Below are 17,688 nucleotides of genomic sequence, written 5' to 3' on the forward strand. Positions count from 1 at the left end.
AAGTCACTGAAGACAACACACACTGAATGAGCACAGGCTGCGATGACAGAGGAATAGTGCAATTTTATGATAAATACAATCACATCTCCCAACACAAAATGTTAAAACAGGAATGAATCGATTCCAATCTTTGAAAAAAAACAAACAAAAAAAACACAAACAAAAAAACAGCAGATACAGCAAGGTTTATGCATACAGCGCAGGTGCCCCAGCAAATGTTATTATATACTGTTAACGTTACAAGGTAGTTGATACAGTCCAGAAAATGTTTCTTCAGAATACAGTATACCAACATTTTTGTTATTAGCCTCAATAAGCATTCTCCTCAAAATATTTATTGTCCCTTTGGAAATTCATGAGCAAACACTGGTGTTTCAAAAAGTTTTTAGTGTGGGAATGAGCAGTGGCAGCAGCTGCATGCAGAAAGCTATACCATCCAATGACCCCTCAACACTGAATTTTCAGTGCAGCGGTACCAAAATTACATCAGCTTTGATTTATGATCTGCATTTGATATCTTGTTTTTCATCTTTACACTATTAAACAATTATGATGAATTCACAATCATACAAAAAAGGAAGTGTATTCATATATTAACCTCTGGAAACAATTAACTTATGCCCTCACCCATGAAACAGTCATAAAACAAGTATAACATCTGATTCAAGGGTAATAATTTTTTGTAAATACAGTATGTACCAAATGTAACCTTTAGAAAATGAACACATCTGATTGCACCTGCTATTAGAAGAAACATTTCTGCTTCATCTTACAACTTGCTCTCTCTCAGTTTAGTTTTGATCATCTAGTGTGCAATGTCAGTTGATGTGACCTACTTATTTTCCAATAAACCATTCTTCAGTAAGGATTTCCACACACAAACAATATAACATATAACATCTTGCACACACCCTCAGCAGAAATACGTTTAACCAAACGAACTTAGTCCTTTACAGCGTATTAAACATTGCTTAAGGCTTTTTTGCGTGCGAATTACTGCAGTCCATGCTTGACAAAACACCTCCATACATAACTGGGATTAATATTTTTAGAGTTTAAGAACCCAGGGTGATATGGTAACAATTTAAGAGACACTGCATTTTAACGACAGACCATACAAAAAAACTGATCACATTTGTATATGACTTTTAACTTCATGAAAAAGGAGTGATGATGTTTCATCACAAGCTGCTTAGAAACCATGTGGAAGTGTAAGCATGTCAGTTAAATCATAGATGAGTGACTTCACTCGTACACAGGCACAAAGAAATGGAAGAACAGTTCATTGCCAGTCTGGTGGCAGACTCAGAGTTGTTTCTGTCACCAAAAACACTTTTTAAAATAATGTCAGCCATTGTTAAGCAGCATCAAAACTGCTGAATTAATTAGTATTAGGAGGATGATGACTAAATACCTTTTAGTGAGTAAAACTGCTGATTCAACAGGGGAAAACTGGCTCAACAGATCAGTTCAATAAGTAGACCCTATTTATATCTATTATAACAAAGCTGAAGATGAGGGATCCTCTTAGAGAAGCCATCAAATTAAAAGTTGTAATTCCTTAATTCTAAATAAATAAATGTGACAATAGCATAACAAAATATAAACAACCATCAAATAAAGAGGAAAGAATAAAGCTATGGTATATAAAGTATTACTCTGCGAAAGCACTTCTGTGCCGATGGGAGAATGCCAAATGTTGGCAGCAATTGTTAAGAAAAGAGAAAGGGATTATGGGGCTAAAAAGTGCCATTGTGGATAAAACTCCACTCTCCCTCTATTGGCCTGAGAAAAGTTTTTCTGTTATGATTGCTGCTGTTCTGCTTCGTTGTTATTTTTTACCACCATGTTGTTTAGCGGCGTAGATGATTTGGAGATGTCGTTTTGAAGCCCCAGTTGAGCCAGTCCCTCCTCTGTGTTTGTCCATGAGCTCACTGACTCATGTACTGTTACTGTGTGTTCCTCCATCTGCCTTTGGAGGCTGTCCATCTCCTCCCTGAGAAAAAAAAAAAAACATTACATGTATTCTGGCATTTGGATAACTGCTCGACAATACACAACAAAAAAGCATCATGTAGGTATGTTGACAATGTTTAACCCAGTCATTCAGTCCAAAAAATGGGCTTACTTGAGCTGCCGTAGACAGTTGTGCAGGTTGTTGAGGGGCTCCTTGTTGACAGAAGTTGATGGTTTCAGTAACTCATCCAGCAGGGAGGCAGGCACTGGGCAGTCTGGGATCTTAACTGGTGTCACTGGGTTGGATGGATTCCCCTCACTCTTTAACTCCATGCGCTGCTGCTCCAACATCATTACAAGGGTGTATTCAGTTATTTATCATCAGTAGGCATTTCTTATTTGACGTTGTACTTACAACACAGGCCTTTAAATCTCTCTAAAGGGAGGGCGATGGTTTTGTAAGCATTACTCATACTGCAGAGATTAAGGGGTACACCCAGTTGGGTAACAACACAGGAGCAAGTGGTTAGTGCTGTCCATGTAAAATAACAAAAACGCTCCCATACTTTACTTTAGTTATAATGTCTGATGACAGTTGACAATTTCTTCTAATATTCAAAGTATCTGAAATCCATCATGACAAGAGAATTAAAGAGTAACACTAGAAATTTTCAAATGATGTCAAGTTACTTAGTAGCTTATTAGTCAATCACTTCAAATGTTTAGTGGTTTGCCCACAATTCAAAAGGTGCCAGTGAAAAAGCACTAAAACCATCACAGGAGTCGACAAACAACTTTTCACAGAGAAGAAAGGGGCGTGTTACCTTCCTTAGCCGGCTCTGTTTGAGGTCCTGTTTCAGTTGCTGGTTCTGCAGTAGGACTGTCTTCATGCTGTTCCTTAGCTCACCCACTTTGGCCTGCAGCATGAACTTGTCCTTCCTGGTGCTGCTCAGCTCCTCCTGCACTGACTCCAGCTCCACCTTGATGTTCTGAGCCCGACAGAAAATTTTCTTAGTTTTGAAACATGTTGAAAATAGGGTAGACGGTCATGATCATAAATGCTGTACGTAAGTACAGTTCTCACTTCCTCTTTTGTTTCCCTCCAAACTCTACCCATTTACAGGGCTATCATTTACTATAGCAAAGGCGATTCTGTGCTTTCATAAATACAGCAATATTTTATCTCTTTTAAACATCTAGTTAAGAAGAAAGCTATACTTGGCAACTTTGAGTCCATATTTTATAGCCAAGTGAATACTTGCCTGCAGAGCAGTCTGTAGGTTGTCAAGCTCCCTTTGATGGCACTGCTCCGTCATCTCTACCTGCTGCTTCTGAGCTTCAATCTCCCTCTGCCTCTGCTCCACCTCCCACTTCAGGTCCTCAACCTATACGAACAGTCAATATTCGTTATCAGTTGTTTTAACATAATTTCAAATGGTGGGTCAAACTAAGGCTGGAATAGATTTTAGAAACCTGAGATCCTAAAACTCTTCATGAACATCCAGGGCAATGATAAAAGAGTGCATGGTCAAAATGTTACAATCACTTCAAGCTAATCAATATTTATTATAAAAAATACAATAGTAAAACAAACTGCATTATGTCAATCATATCAGAGGTGGATGAACATGGCCTCACATTGTCATAATATTCAAATAAAGGTAATCATTAGCCAAACATTTCAGTCAGTGGTTAAGAATCCCTACCTCTTGGTGAGAGAGGGGCTGCTTGGCCAGTTCCTCGTCCAGTTGTTTCTGGAGGATCTGGAGCTGTGAGTGAGCCTCAGACAGCTCCTCTTGGAACCTGGAAACCTCCTGAGCGTGCTGCTCATCCTGAGCCCTGCAGAGAATGATATATTCACTGATAAATGACTTTTGAGATGTACAACAACTACAGATATTACAACATAATATTAGATTAAAAGCTATCCTCCAAAGGTCACTGTATTCTTTTATCAAACAAATTCATGTACTGTAGTTTGTGTGCTTCGCTCTGCAGAGCTTTGACCAGGTCCTCTTTGGCCTGCAGGTCCTTCTTGATCTCTGACAGCTCCAGCATGGCTGCCCTGTAGTGCCGTCTATTGTGGGCTGCTTCAGCCTTTGCTGCTGCCACCTAAGGGACACATCTCTTTATTACAACCCAAAAGACCTCAGGAGAGCCCCTAGCTCCAGACCTAAATCACTTGACAAAAAGTCAAAAGCAAAGGACTTACTACAGATGCATGTAATAATTCAGCTTCCTAACATTTATATTTTCAAGAAGCTTCTCATTGTGCCTTGTGCAAAGAAATGTTCTCAACATAAATATTAAAATATATTTAAATTATACTCTTTGGAATTATTTGAAAGGCAAAGTGATGTGCAAACTCAAGGGGAGGAGAAAATACTACATCCTGATGTATGGCACAGAGCTCCTACCTGTTCCTTCAGGTCCTTGACTTTGGTTTTCTCTTTTTCCAAGGCAAGCTGTAGAGTTTGTACAACCTGCTTCATTTGGTGGTCCTCCTCCTCTTTACGCTTCAGAACAGCTTGAACCTGTAACAAAAAAGTGAAATGTGAAAATAATTTTGTGTTAAAAAAGTGTATAATTTCTCAAACAAATTTTTTCTATTTTGTGGTAATTAAAGAAATATATCAATATTATAAAGATGCAAACAGAAGAGTTTTTCACCTGTAAGTTGAGTTGGACAAGGTCTGCTTCTCTCCTAGCTAAGGCAGACTCTAAAATGTTGGCATGCTCCCGCAGTGCATTGTGGGACTGTGCCAATCCAGCCAATTTCCCTTTTTCATGCTCCAGCTCAAGTGCTAGCTTCTTGTTGGCATCTTCTAACTTTCTGATTCGCTTCTTGAAGCATCGTGACTCTTGAAGCTGTGAAATCAATTCATCTCATTAATAGAAAATAAGTGTAAACATACAGCTCATACAGGGTTATGAGCAGGATCATTCGATAGGAAACTACATTTTCCCATTAGACATAAAGAGCATATTTTTATTATGTATTCAAAAACCTGAACAGATTGCCCCAAGCTGATAAAATGAGTTATAGTTCACCTCGTCCTCGAGCTCCAGGACCTTCTCCTGGTACTCCTCCAGCTCTGTGGAGGTGAGGGTGATCACTTCCTGCAGCTCCTTCTCTAGCATAGTCTTGCTGTTGGTCACAGCCTGTAGCTCAGCTTGCAGAACCTTAATCTTCTCCTGGATGACAAATAAAGCCACACTGTATTTCAATATGTTGTAGATACTAAACAGGCGCATCCAGGATTATTCACAATGAATTACCGTAACAAATATCTTTATGATGAAGGAACATGAGTTGAGGACAGGGGTAGACTGAAGGCTATCCTATTTATCAATGTTTAAGTATAGTATCTATCAAACATACATTAACTAGAATTACTGGCTCGCATTTCAGGAAATGTAGTCACAATCTCTCCTTCCTGAGTTACAGCACTGAATAATGGCCAGAAGTGTTTTTGCAGAACATTATGATGTCACAGTGAAGTTGACCTTTGACCATTTGGATATAAAATGCCTTGTAATTAGCGTATGAATTTGTGAGTTATGACCAAAAATGTGTTTTGTGAAGCCACAGTGACCTTTGACCTCCAAAATCTTACCAGTTCATCTTTGAGTCCAAATGAACATTTGTGCTAAATCTGAAGAACTTCTCTCGAGGTATTACTGAGATATAATGTTCACAAGAATGGGACAGACGGTCAAGCTGAAAACATAATGCCTCCAGCCCTGGTGATAGCTATGAATTTTTCAGGGAACTGCAAGTCTGGCAGGTGTGCGCAGTACCTGTAAGGCCTGGCTGTTTCCCTCATCTGACACCTGGGCCTTGAGTTTGACCAGCTCTGCCTCGGCCGCCTCCTTGTCAGTCAGGGCCTCTTGGAGCCTCCTGCTCAAGATGCCCACAGCGTTTTCATAGGCCTTGTGTTTGGCCTTCATCTCCTTCTGAGCACTAGTCAAATCTGTCCCCAGCCGCTTCATGCGCACCTTCTGCTCTGAGATGGCCCTATTTGATGCATACAAGAAAAGTTTCAAAGATAAGGTTCACAACAGACAACAGGCAATACTAAACTGGATGCAGGATGTACTGTAGGTATGAAGACTGTATATCTTAAAAATATAATTTCTTTTTTACAGATATATGTAATGATGTGGATGGATGTACTTTTCAAACCACATGTACTGACTCGTGTCCATGTGGAGATCAGGAATTGTATAATCAATGTCCCATATTTGTGTTTATAAATAGTCCCTGACAACAGAGATATGATTCATGGTCCAAGTCATTACTGTAGGAATCATTCAAGCTCCGCAAATCCCTATGAGCACATGACTCACTTTTTGGCTTCACCCTCCATTTGCTCCACCTGTTTCCTCAGACCTTCGTTCTCCTGTGTCACTGCAGCTAGCTGGCTCTGATCAAACTGCAGAGACTGAGTTGGGAGGAAAACCGAAAATACAAACATTACAATACAAAATTACTTTTTCTTTACAAATTATTTTAAGAATAAAGTTAAAGTAAATTTAGTCAGGAATATCCAATGACACTACCTGGATCTGGGTTTCTAGCTGATCCCTTTCGTTCTGAATGGTTTGCAGATGAGCTTCCATGTTGTTCATCTGCTCCTGGACTCTCATCACCTCCTTCTGCAGCCGGGCCTGTTCCAGTTCTGCCGTCTGTTTCTCCCCCTGAGCACCCCGCAGCTCCTGCTTCAGGTCTTTCACCTCCGTCAACAGACGCTTCTTGGTGGACTTGAGCTCACTGATCAACTGGTCTTTGGAGGTGGCGTCCCGGCGATATGCTTCCACCATCACCTGTGAAGTCAATGACATTGTGTGTTTAATGAAAGGGTTACACAAAACAAAACCCTCACGAAGAGAATATTTTCTCCTTTGAGTGTGAGTAGGCTCGTTCATATTTGTCTCAACTGAGGAGGGAGGCAAAATGACATTTCACAGCATACTGGAGATACACTGCAGGAGAGAGTTCTGCGACAGCATTTGAATCCCACACTGCATCATGTCTAGGCTTGAGATATGTTTCACTGAAGAAAGAAAGTCTACACATAAAGGGTGGCATGTGCTTTTTTTAAGCCCAAATAGCCTTGTGTTTGTTCCTATCAGGAACACGCATATTATACACAGCAGGACATTTTACAGTACATTACAGGAAACCACCAAAGGGAAGCTGAGATGCAGGTTGTTTTTTGTAAATTTAAGCGCTTAAGAGCTTTTAAACTTTTAAATATATTCAAACTGATTGACAAATTTTAACATAGCTCCACAAGTGTGCCATAAAAAATAGACAATAAATTGCTCAAACATGTAATTACTTTAGACGCAGTAAAGAGACACTTTTTTTTTTTTGATAACAGATATTTTTTTTTCTGCTTTAGCACCAGAGTTACAGCAATTTGCTTTTCATTAATTTCTGATAGCACTCTGATTTCAATCAAAGATAAATGAAGATGGTCTACAATAACGCAAACCTAAAAAATAAGATACCATTCACATTTCTGTCATTCTGTCAATTAACTTCACCCTCTTTATGACAGCCTGTCACTGCGAAATGAGCAGCATCCTCCGCTGCTCAATCCACTGAGGCGTGTCAATTGGCACTTTGGGCATTCTTCGGAGCTGACAGCCATCTGGTTCTACAATACATCCTCCCACGACAGCGTCAGCCTTAGCTAGCTGGGAGAGTTTTATAAATGTATATGAAGTCTTCACAGTCTACACTTCTTCTGACTTCTACTAACTTTACACAATAGGAGAGAACTGTACACGATCTAACGTAGGAGCAATGGAGTTGTCTTACCTTCTGTTGTTGGAACTGCTCCTTAAATTTCTGAGCTTGCTTCTTCAGGCTACTATTTTCTTGTTGTAGAGTTTCAATCTGTAACAAAGCAAAAGCCCTTCATTATTCACTACTTGGTGGTGGAAAGGTAATTCCTAAGGAAAAGAATCTCATGCAAAATACTACTTAAATTAGATTAACTGAATCACTGACTCAACCTGATGATGGAAAACATACACATTCATCCATGTGCACAAAAAGAAGGCTTGTGGGAAGTGAAAGTCGATCGCTGACCAAGTCACTATACTTTCTGCAGTGTTTTATACCCAAAACAATTGCTGCTCACCTCCCACCTGTCTCATACCTGATTGGCTTTGATCTGGACTTCCTGTCTGAGCTGATCTAAGACATCAGAGGCCACCAGAACATCCTCTCCAAGCCGCTCAGCTCCCTCGTCAAGTTCACTTTTGTCGGCCCGAGCTGCTTGCAGTGCTACCTCCAGGACAATCTTCTCGTTCTGGAGATACTGGATGTTGTCGTCCTTGGCGTTGCTCTCTGTTTGTAGCTCAGCCAGCTGGGCCTCCAGCTCCAGGTAGCGGGCCTCTAGCTGGTTGATGGACTGTTCTTTGGTGTGTAGGTTCTCCTGAGTGGTAGTCAGCTGGCGCATCAGCTCCAGATGTTCTTTCTGGAGTGACTGCAGCTGCATGTCCTTCTGGGAAAGCGTTAACTTCACCTAAGATAGAGTGTGACAAGCAGTTTCGAGCTGAGTACAGTAAGAATTTTACTGATCATACAAGGTGGAAATCAAGTTATGGTTACATTTGGCATTTCTACCTGCTCTAGCTCCCTCTCCAGGGTGCTGGCTGTGTTGGCCAGCTTCGTTAAACGGTCTCGCTCTTCCTCAAACTCGTCCAGTTTGTGCTGCAGGTCATCTTCCACCATGGTCTTTGCATCTTGGATCTGCTTGTAAGCAGCTTCCTGGGTCAGCATGTCAGCCTACGTCACAAACAGGGAAAGATTTTAAGCAATATGCTCAATTTATTTCAAAAAATAATACAGTAAATTGAAAAACACATCTCGGCTTAAACCAAATTTAATGTGGACATCGTTAAAACCACTCCTGTCTACAGAAGAGCCTGATTATAAATGGTCCCTGGCTGAATAATGGCCCTCATGTATGGGTTGTGTCCAAAGTGGATATATAGACAAACCTGCTGATGGCATAAGGTCAGAGAGGGATGTTGGAGAATATACCTCAATGCTCTGCAGCTGAACAGCAATACGTTCTTTTTCTTTGATGGAGCGGTGTTGGGTCTCAGTGAGCTGGTGAGACAGTGTCACATTCTCCAGCTTCAGATGTTCCATAACACCAATCTGAGACATCTGTCCAGCCTGGGAAAGAAAAAAGCCCAAGATTAAACATGTCACCAAGGAAACCTTTTATATATCACCTTTTGTCTGTCTAACGCAGGGCATGATGACAAAATCGACTGCATCAGTGTCAGCCTTACCTGCATGTTGGCCATTTCGCTTTGCAGTCGTACTCTTGCCTCCTGGGCCAGTGCCAACTGCTGCTGGTACCACTGTCTGACCTGCTGGAGTGAGTCAATCTCAGCCTGCGAGGTCTTCAGTCGGCTCTGCAGGGTGCTGCGCTCCAGCTGCACCTGCTGAAGCTGGTTCTGAAGACCACCCATCTGCTGACGCAACTCCTGAACTGGAAAAGTGGAAGACCAAAGACACGAACTTAAACAATAGAGGTGAAGGTGGCAATATCTTCTTACACGCAGCTCTGTGGGTCTCTGTCACTCACCTGTATTGTCTCTTGAGGTCACAGTGTTTTGCATGTCCTCAACCTTCCCCATCAGCCTATTGTATTGATCTTCAGCCACTTTCAGGTCATTGCTTAGAGAAGCAAGACCAGCATTCTTGCTTTCCAGACTTCCCTGAAGCTCCACCATGGCTTTCTCTAACTGGCTGCAGTTCTGTCGCAATGTGCCAACTTCAGTGGTGAGGACGCTCTGTTTCTCCTGGCTAACCTGAGCCTCCTCCTTTTTAGCCTTTAGCTGAGCATTCACTGTAGCCAGCTGGGCCTGGAGCTCTGTCTTCTCCTTGAGAGCCTGGAGGACAGGAAAGTGTGGTCAGCACTTTATTATTCTCAGTGTTTCCAATACGGTGTTATTGGGCAGCCTGCCCAGGTAAGTTAACAGCCACCAAACTAAAAGTAATTTTTTGGAAGATGTGATACATAAATTGGCATCCATTACCAGTACAGACATTTATTATGGTGTTGAATGCAACTTATTTATGAAAACACAGACAACCCTATTAGCATACCAAAGTGAGAGACTTAATGCGCATGAAAAGTGAAGTGAAGTAAAAAAAAAAAAAAAAAAAAAAAAAAAAAAGTCAACAGCCATGCTACAGGTTCTGTGATGCTGTACATTGGTACACTGAGCAAAATGCTAACATGTTTATTAGGTAATATATTTACCATGTTAACTATGCTAACATTTTAGCACAAAAAATTAAGTACAATACGCTGATACTGATGGGAATGCCATTAGTTTTGCAGGTATTTGGTTATAAATACACATGAACCAAAGTACTAGACATATTCAACTTTCGACAAGATGGAAGGTGACTACAATCCATCTGGTGGGGAACATGAATGTTTGTCATGGCAAATCATCCAAGAAATGTTTACACATTTCACTAAAAAAACAAAATGTCACCCTCATGGTGGCATCAAGGAAGTCAAGTCAGGAACTCAACAAAGTCATTTAGGACACATTGTCAAGGAACCATGAATGTCTGTACCAAATGTTTCACCCATGCATCAAGAAGATGCTGCGATATTTCATAGGATAAGTGAGAACCTGGACCTGTTGGTAGTGTTAGGTAGGGAACAGGTAGGGCAATCACCAAAGGATTCACCCTCTGGGGATCACGAATATCTGTGTAAAATTTCATGGCAATCTGTCTGATAATGGTTGACATATTCAAGTCTGGACCAAAGTTGTGAACCAACCAACCTTTCCATTCCTTACCACTAACATGGCTAAAAACTGTTAAGCATTATCAATACTTTTTTCTATAACAGTTTATGTGGATGCAGTTTATGCAGGTAATCCACTCTGTACAGTATAATTTTTCAATAAAAGGTCATGAGACGGTCTAGTTCACAACAAGTAAACAAAATTTAAAAAAACACCTATGATACAAGATGATACTTGATGATATATATATATAAAATACAACCAATTTGTCAACAAAAGCCTTTAAAGCTTATTTTGTTTGAGACTGTGTTGTTCACTCAACTCTATAGTAATTTTTGAGAATGCAGTTTGTTAGAGACAGGAGATGTAAGATATTTTAAGATGTCTGTATTATGTTCTTCACTCCTGTATAAAATGTGTATGGTTGGATGCTTCATCCAGAAGAAAGAGAAAATATGATTATAGAAATCATTGTTATATAACCTGATTGGCCTCAGATGACAAGGACTCCAGCTGGCCCTCCAGTCTCATTTTCTCTTTCAGCACTTGGAGCATTTCATCATGGCCCATCACTGAACTCTCCAAAGAAACACTGAAACAAATGTAAATAAACAACAACACTCAAATCGTTCATTTATCAATCTATTAGTTGATTGAGAAAAAAATTGAAAAGTGCATCTTATCAAAAAAATTACTTAAAGCAGCTATTTTAAGCTTTCTTGTTTTTCCATCAGTCAAATAATGCAAACAATTGGCAAAATTTATTCTGTCCTTATCCAACATTGACAAATACCTGCTGGAGAAACTGTCCCTGCGACTCCGAGGCTCCGCTGTCCCTTCTCTCTCCTGCTCCAGCTCCAGCAGGTGCTGCTCTTCACTGGCTGCCTGCAGCACCTCCTGCAGGGACGGGAACTGACCCATGGCCTCTGGGGCAATCTCCCTCCCCTCCACTGTGTAGGGCCCCCGCTGCCTCTCCACTGCTGTGGAGAGCATACCATATGTCCCTCTGGTAGACACACTGCTGTAAGACGAGCTGTCACTGTCGTTGCCATCGTTCCCCGGCCTCGTTCCTGATTCGCTGCCATCAATTTCTGAGACATTGTCCCCAACTTGAAACGGAGAACCGGGCTGTGCCTCTGTCTCACAGGTGCTGCCCTCTGACATCACACTGACCTCAGACAGTGTGGACACCGAGCTAACGGTGGACTGGAAGGAGCTCATTGAGTTATCTGCTGTTCTTACTCCACCTCCTCCTCCACCATCGTTCTCAGGAGACTTGTAGTCAGCCAGGGAATGGATCTTGCTGGGGCGGGGTGAGCGGGACTTCTTCTCCTTGGAAGGGGGAATTCCCAAGCTACCCAGTTTGGGACCACGTGGGACACTGGTCCTCAGGAAGGAATACTCCTTGGTCATGGCGACAGTGTTGGCCCGGGGCAGAGCCTCAGGATGCAGCATGAGCTCTGGGTCCAGGGTGCTGAATGGCCTGTTCTTGCTAGTGGTGCGGTGAGACTAGACAACAGATAGAAAGAAAAAAATTAGTGGTCCTGACATGATGACAAAAGCTAAATCAAGGTTGCCAAGCTTGACACCTACAGTATAACTTCACAAATTAGGCAATGACAGAAAATCTGTAGGACAAATACACAAATATGGAGCACTGGATGGAGCCAATCCTGCATCATTGCAGAACATTTCTCCAAACTAAAAAGCTATGGTTAAACTGTCACTTTTCTAGGTCACATTGTCCAAGAAAATAACATGTTTAGCAAGAGACCTGAATGCCCACAAGAACATAACTCTTGTCTAATGGCAGAAGTCCCAAGTTCAAACCACCTGAAAAACGAATACACTGGGCCACCACTCTGTCTACCAAATTTCTCCTAAATCTGTTTATTGCTTTTGGAAACATTTACACTTACAAACAGACAGATGGGTGGAAACAGTGGCTGAAGAGATGACAAAGGTGGCTGAGGAAACAAGGATTTTGAAAGGAAATTTTAGGCCGACCTGGTTACATTTCAAGTTATGATAAAATTTTAGTGCTCTCTTTAACCTGACAGCAACTCCACTCACTCACCCTCTCCTTATGTCTTTGCACCCTGTACTGTTTGAGCTGCTCCTCCAGGCGCCGGCGAGCCTCCAGGCGGATCTTCTCCTCATTCTCCATCTCCAGTGATGGCTTCTGGTTGGCTAAAGGAAAGGTATGTTAGACCAAAATAAGGAATATTCATGACATCCTGAACAAGTACACAACAGCACTTTATTTACACAAGACATGCTTCTCTACGCCTGTGAAAAGGAAATGCTGGCAAATGAGAAAATGAGCCTTATGTTGCATCATTGGTCAGGCATAGCTTCAGTGTAAATGCTTGTATGATGTTGGCTCTAAGTGTGAAGAGTGAAGCTGCTTGGAGCCCCATCCTCAAACACTATGATAAACAAATCATTCAAACTGGACTTATGTTAATTTCTGGGCTGGAGATGTGTTTTTGCACAAGCCACAGTGACTTGTGAGTCACATTTTACCTGAAAATGACGATTGAAGATTTTTAGCAGGCGACGGCATGGGTGTTACACTACACATTTTGCCCATATACTGTATTTAAAGGGTTTCCTAGACTGTATCACTGGTTGTTTAATTGGTTTGTTTATGCACATATGAAAAAAAAACCTGACCTCAGTCATGACAGCAACGGCTCTGCAGCTAGTATTGCCAATATTGTTAAATGATGACTTCTATAAATGCTATGCTATATATTAAACAGATACTTTAGGATTCTTTGTGTGATGCTATATATCACATTATTTGTGAGTTATAATATGAAGGCAGGAGCCCTAAAATATTACATTTCATATTGTGCACATAGCAACAACGCCTTTAAAATGCCACCAAAACAAATCAGAGGGATTAGTTTGAAAATACAGCCGTTAGTCCAAACAGTGTTCCAAATCAAGCACCCACACCCAATTCTAATCGAGCAATTAAATGCCTTGGGAGTTGCAGAAAGGATGCAGACTCAAACACTAACAGAGATTCCCACTGAATCCATCTGTTCAAATAATACACAGACAAGGGAGTTAAAAAAAAAAAAAAAAAAGAAAAACATCCCACAGCAAAATGAGGTTTAAATATAGGGGGGGTAAAGAGGGGGCATTCACTCCACATAAGTTTATGCTTACACAATTCAGTCTCCTGCATAGGCATACTGAGTCTGAGTGACTGCAATGCATCACCCGTGTGAATCGTGACCTCAGCACTAGCCCTCTCAGACTTCTCTAGCATCATGGGTGGATAAGCAGCCACACCTGGAGAGGGCTCTTGAGTCTGGGAGTTGACAGGGGAGCTGGTGCTCTGCGGAGGGGCTGTCGGTGGCAGGGACCCATTTAGACGGGAGTCTCCTGCACCACTGATGGCCTCTGCCAGTCCATCTCCATTTGGCATCACATCTGAACTAACAGGACCTGAAAGAGAAGGGGGAGAAGCCTTGAGGAATGTGACAATTAGTCATGATAACTTTTCAAGAACTGGACTGAGTGGATCTAATTCTCCTGACAAACTGGCTAGACAACTTTGTCAAGCTACAATTGCGTTAGTGAAAAGGGTAGCTGGGACATTCATGCAGCACGTGGCTACTGAAGCATATCTAGATGCACCTTCTCTTTCAAGGCTCTTTTTGCAGGTTAACCACAATTAAAGGCACTGAAAACCTTATTTAACTTTGATTATTGCTTATTGAGTCATGAATGTTCAACATTATAGAGAAAATTCTAACATAATTTGCCAAAAGTAAATTCATACTGCAACTGGAATACTTAGATGCAAACATCATCACACACAAAAATCAACATGATAAACATCTGGAGGACTGTTTAGCCTGTAAATCCATGTTTTTGTGATTCCATTTGTGGTTTTGGCGAGTTTGTGAAAAAAAAAAAAACCAAAACACTGTGTTTGAAGACCCATCTCTGATTTTGGCCATTCTTTTTTCAACCTGTCTCTTGTGCATCATGCAACTTTACAGAAATATAGTTAAATTCAGAAATACATTCTCAGTTTGTTTGTTTTTTTCATCCTAAAGCTTAAGTGCTGAAAACATCTCAGTTGCCCTCTGAGGGTGACTAATTAGAAATTGGTTCAGCTATTTAACATGTTAGTTCAAAGAGTCGTGTAACACATACTGTAACAGTTGAGGCCCTGAGGCCTTGTAGTCGCCAACAAAACAGGTCATGCATAGCAGGACACAATTGTTAGATAAAATAGACACTATATGCCTATAGGGGAAAGAACTTTGCAGAGTGAAGAACTGGTATAGCGCAGCATGAAGACAGCCATTCTAGTAGGAATTTATTAAAAGTGAGTCCAAAACAAAATGATTTCTAGGCTATGCACATGAAGTCTGTCTATGTGAAGGTCACCACAGTCACATCCCCCTGAAAACACTGCCTCAGTGCTATAAAGATGAATATATGGTGTATAAATATGTATATGTACTGTATGTGTATGTATGTGTGAGAATAGAGCAATACTTTTAAAAGAGTTGTGTGACATCACAGTACAAAAACAAGCACATTTTGCATTTTGTCTTTTACTTAAACATGTAATTAAGTCTAATTATTTCTTACAAATCTGTCCAGAGACAATAAAATGTGCTTTGAAGTCTTTATGATGTTGGTAAGACAAACACTACTTTCAAACAGGGCCAGACTTCCACAGGCCTACAGGATTTGAATAGTGTAACATTACTTCCTTTATGTAGTGCCACACACACACACACACACACACACACACACACAGTATAACAGCTCTACCTTTTCATAGCTACCACCTTTTGGTTAGTTTTGCCACTCAATGGTGGTGGGCACATATTATCAGCACATACCACTGTATATGTTGAATCGTAATTGTATACCATCAAGACAGCATCAAGACTCACCATTACAAATATTCCCTTTTGTGTTTTGTGTGTTCGTCTGTCCTTGTTGTTTCAGTTGTGTTTCCCCTTCCATAGCATGGGCTTCAGCCTCTTTGGATTTGATAACATGGTCTTCTTGGTAAGCATTGGCGTCCATTTGAGCTGCTTCTGAATGGTTAGTTTCCATTTTCATTAAGAAACTGAACAGTCACAGTACTGGTGGTGCTCCTCTGGAAAGAATGTCTCACAAAACCATCTTCTTAAGAGCCAGGCCAGCTGGGAGCATGTCAGCGTCCAAGAACACTTCTGAACACTGGCAGATCTAAAGAGAGAAAACATTTAGTTTATCATCTGTGGTATAATTGCTCTTGTGTGGAGAATATGAAGCATAGTGTAGATCATAGAAGGAGGCGTGGCTCCTCACAAGTGATCTAATTTAGACAGTAATGTTATGTAACAACACAACGGATTTTAGTTTAAACATAAGCTTGAGTCAAGGGCTAATAGGATGGCTCGGTATTTAAGTACATTGCGTCACGTTAAATATAGATTAACTAGCAACTCACGTTAAATGCATTAGCTTTTACACAGAGGAACGAATAGGACAAAGTCCGTTAACACAAGTGACAGGTTCAGCCTGAAGATATTTAATTCAATCGTTGTAAGAATTTGCTGAGAAGTCAGACACACGCCTTAGCAGCTAGCGACGGGGATTCAAAATGAACCCCCTCAGCCGTCACACTTCAGATAAGACTGATGAGAGGAACAGCTCCTGCTTTTGATGTGATTATAATAACTTTGCACAGACTATTCGACTTTTTTTTTTTTTGTCGACAGGTAGGGCTCGATTTGCACTTCTGGCTTTTAAGACTGTGGCATTGAGGCTGGAGGTATGCAGCTGTCGGCTTAAACTGAAATGCCTACGTACCTCAATACAATATCATATGCTATCTGTCACTTTTGCCATTAACTATAACTTCTGAATCCAAAGCTGCGTTGCTAAATTCACGCTTGCTATCTGACAGTTGCTCGGTTATTTTGCTAGCCTCTGTTCAGCCCCGCTTCACATCGTCTAGTTGGACTTACCGGTTAGAAGACATAAGGAAACGGGACAGTCACTGATAACCGTACATTGTAAGGCGGTAATATCGCCCTTATGTGTTTACTGGCTTAACCTGCTAACGACAAGGATGACAGAATAAATGGTGGATGAATACATGAAGCTCACGACGCTAGCGAGATAGCTAGCTAGATGTGTTTACGACGGGACCTGTCAAGCTAAATTTGCTAACTCGCTAGCTACAAATCGCCAGCGTAGCTGTAGCAATGATTTCTGAAATATTTTAAGTAATTCAACGAATTGCCATCCGTCGCGTGAATATGTTACAAACCCCATGTGTAAATCGTAAAATGACAATTTCTGTAAATGTTACAAAAGACATTAAATGCTCACCTTTTTGCAAGCTTCGCCTTTTACTACGTGGCTGTTTGGTTTCCGTCCCTTTACCTGTCCGACTAGAAACAGAGGGCGCTAGCGATATACTATCTAAAAGAAAAAATGAAGCTTTTCAGAAAGCGAAGGGTCGCTCTGTATACTCACAACGTTTGGATTTAAAATACAAAACCTACTGTATAACTACTGAGATTGTTATACTACAAATGCATATGGCAATTGACTTCATGTATAATATGGAACTGACATTGTTTATGTGGGATCTGTCGGATGTGGTACAGTGCTTCACTCTTGTGGTCAAAGAGCTGCGCCCTATTTTTCCGCCGTGCACCTCTGCAGCTAGAGCGAAGCTAAAGCTGAGGGTGCCACAGGGTGAATGAACAGACAGCTCGTCCCACATCACCAGCCTTAAACCATTCTGTGCACAGAATACGTAGATTGCATCAATGTACACATTATATCATGCCACTACTTAATATAACGAGATTGAACTGGATTCTCCATAAAGGATTTAAGTTAAATTATATTTGCACTGGTCTTTTATTTTTGGAAAATCTTTGT

General features: G+C 41.0%; 1 protein-coding gene across 4 annotated transcripts; it reads right to left on the reverse strand.

Annotated features, from left to right (window-relative positions):
• Positions 1-46: 46 nt before the first annotated feature.
• Positions 47-15,993, reverse strand: golga3 (golgin A3). 4 transcript variants are annotated; one of them, XM_071482114.1, is made up of 24 exons: positions 15,696-15,993; positions 14,068-14,223; positions 12,839-12,951; positions 12,681-12,728; positions 11,555-12,270; positions 11,245-11,353; positions 9,576-9,882; positions 9,277-9,479; positions 9,020-9,157; positions 8,600-8,761; positions 8,130-8,498; positions 7,787-7,864; positions 6,520-6,783; positions 6,307-6,401; positions 5,758-5,974; positions 5,008-5,151; positions 4,627-4,824; positions 4,374-4,490; positions 3,929-4,068; positions 3,663-3,795; positions 3,219-3,341; positions 2,781-2,945; positions 2,129-2,295; positions 47-1,996 (listed from the first exon to the last, which is right to left on the reverse strand). In XM_071482114.1, the coding sequence occupies exons 1-24, from the start codon at positions 15,865-15,867 to the stop codon at positions 1,804-1,806; spliced, it is 4,527 nt and encodes a 1,508-aa protein (XP_071338215.1). In that variant the 5' UTR covers positions 15,868-15,993; the 3' UTR covers positions 47-1,803. The 4 variants fall into 4 exon arrangements, with proteins under 4 accessions (XP_071338215.1, XP_071338213.1, XP_071338216.1 ...); XM_071482112.1 differs by having other exon boundaries at positions 13,942-14,223; XM_071482115.1 differs by lacking the exon at positions 12,681-12,728.
• Positions 15,994-17,688: the final 1,695 nt, after the last annotated feature.

The sequence above is a fragment of the Trachinotus anak genome, unplaced genomic scaffold, assembly GCF_046630095.1.
Source record: "Trachinotus anak isolate AG129_WGS33_773 ecotype Australia unplaced genomic scaffold, CSIRO_AGI_Tana_v1 ptg000008l, whole genome shotgun sequence".
NCBI lineage: Eukaryota > Metazoa > Chordata > Actinopteri > Carangiformes > Carangidae > Trachinotus > Trachinotus anak.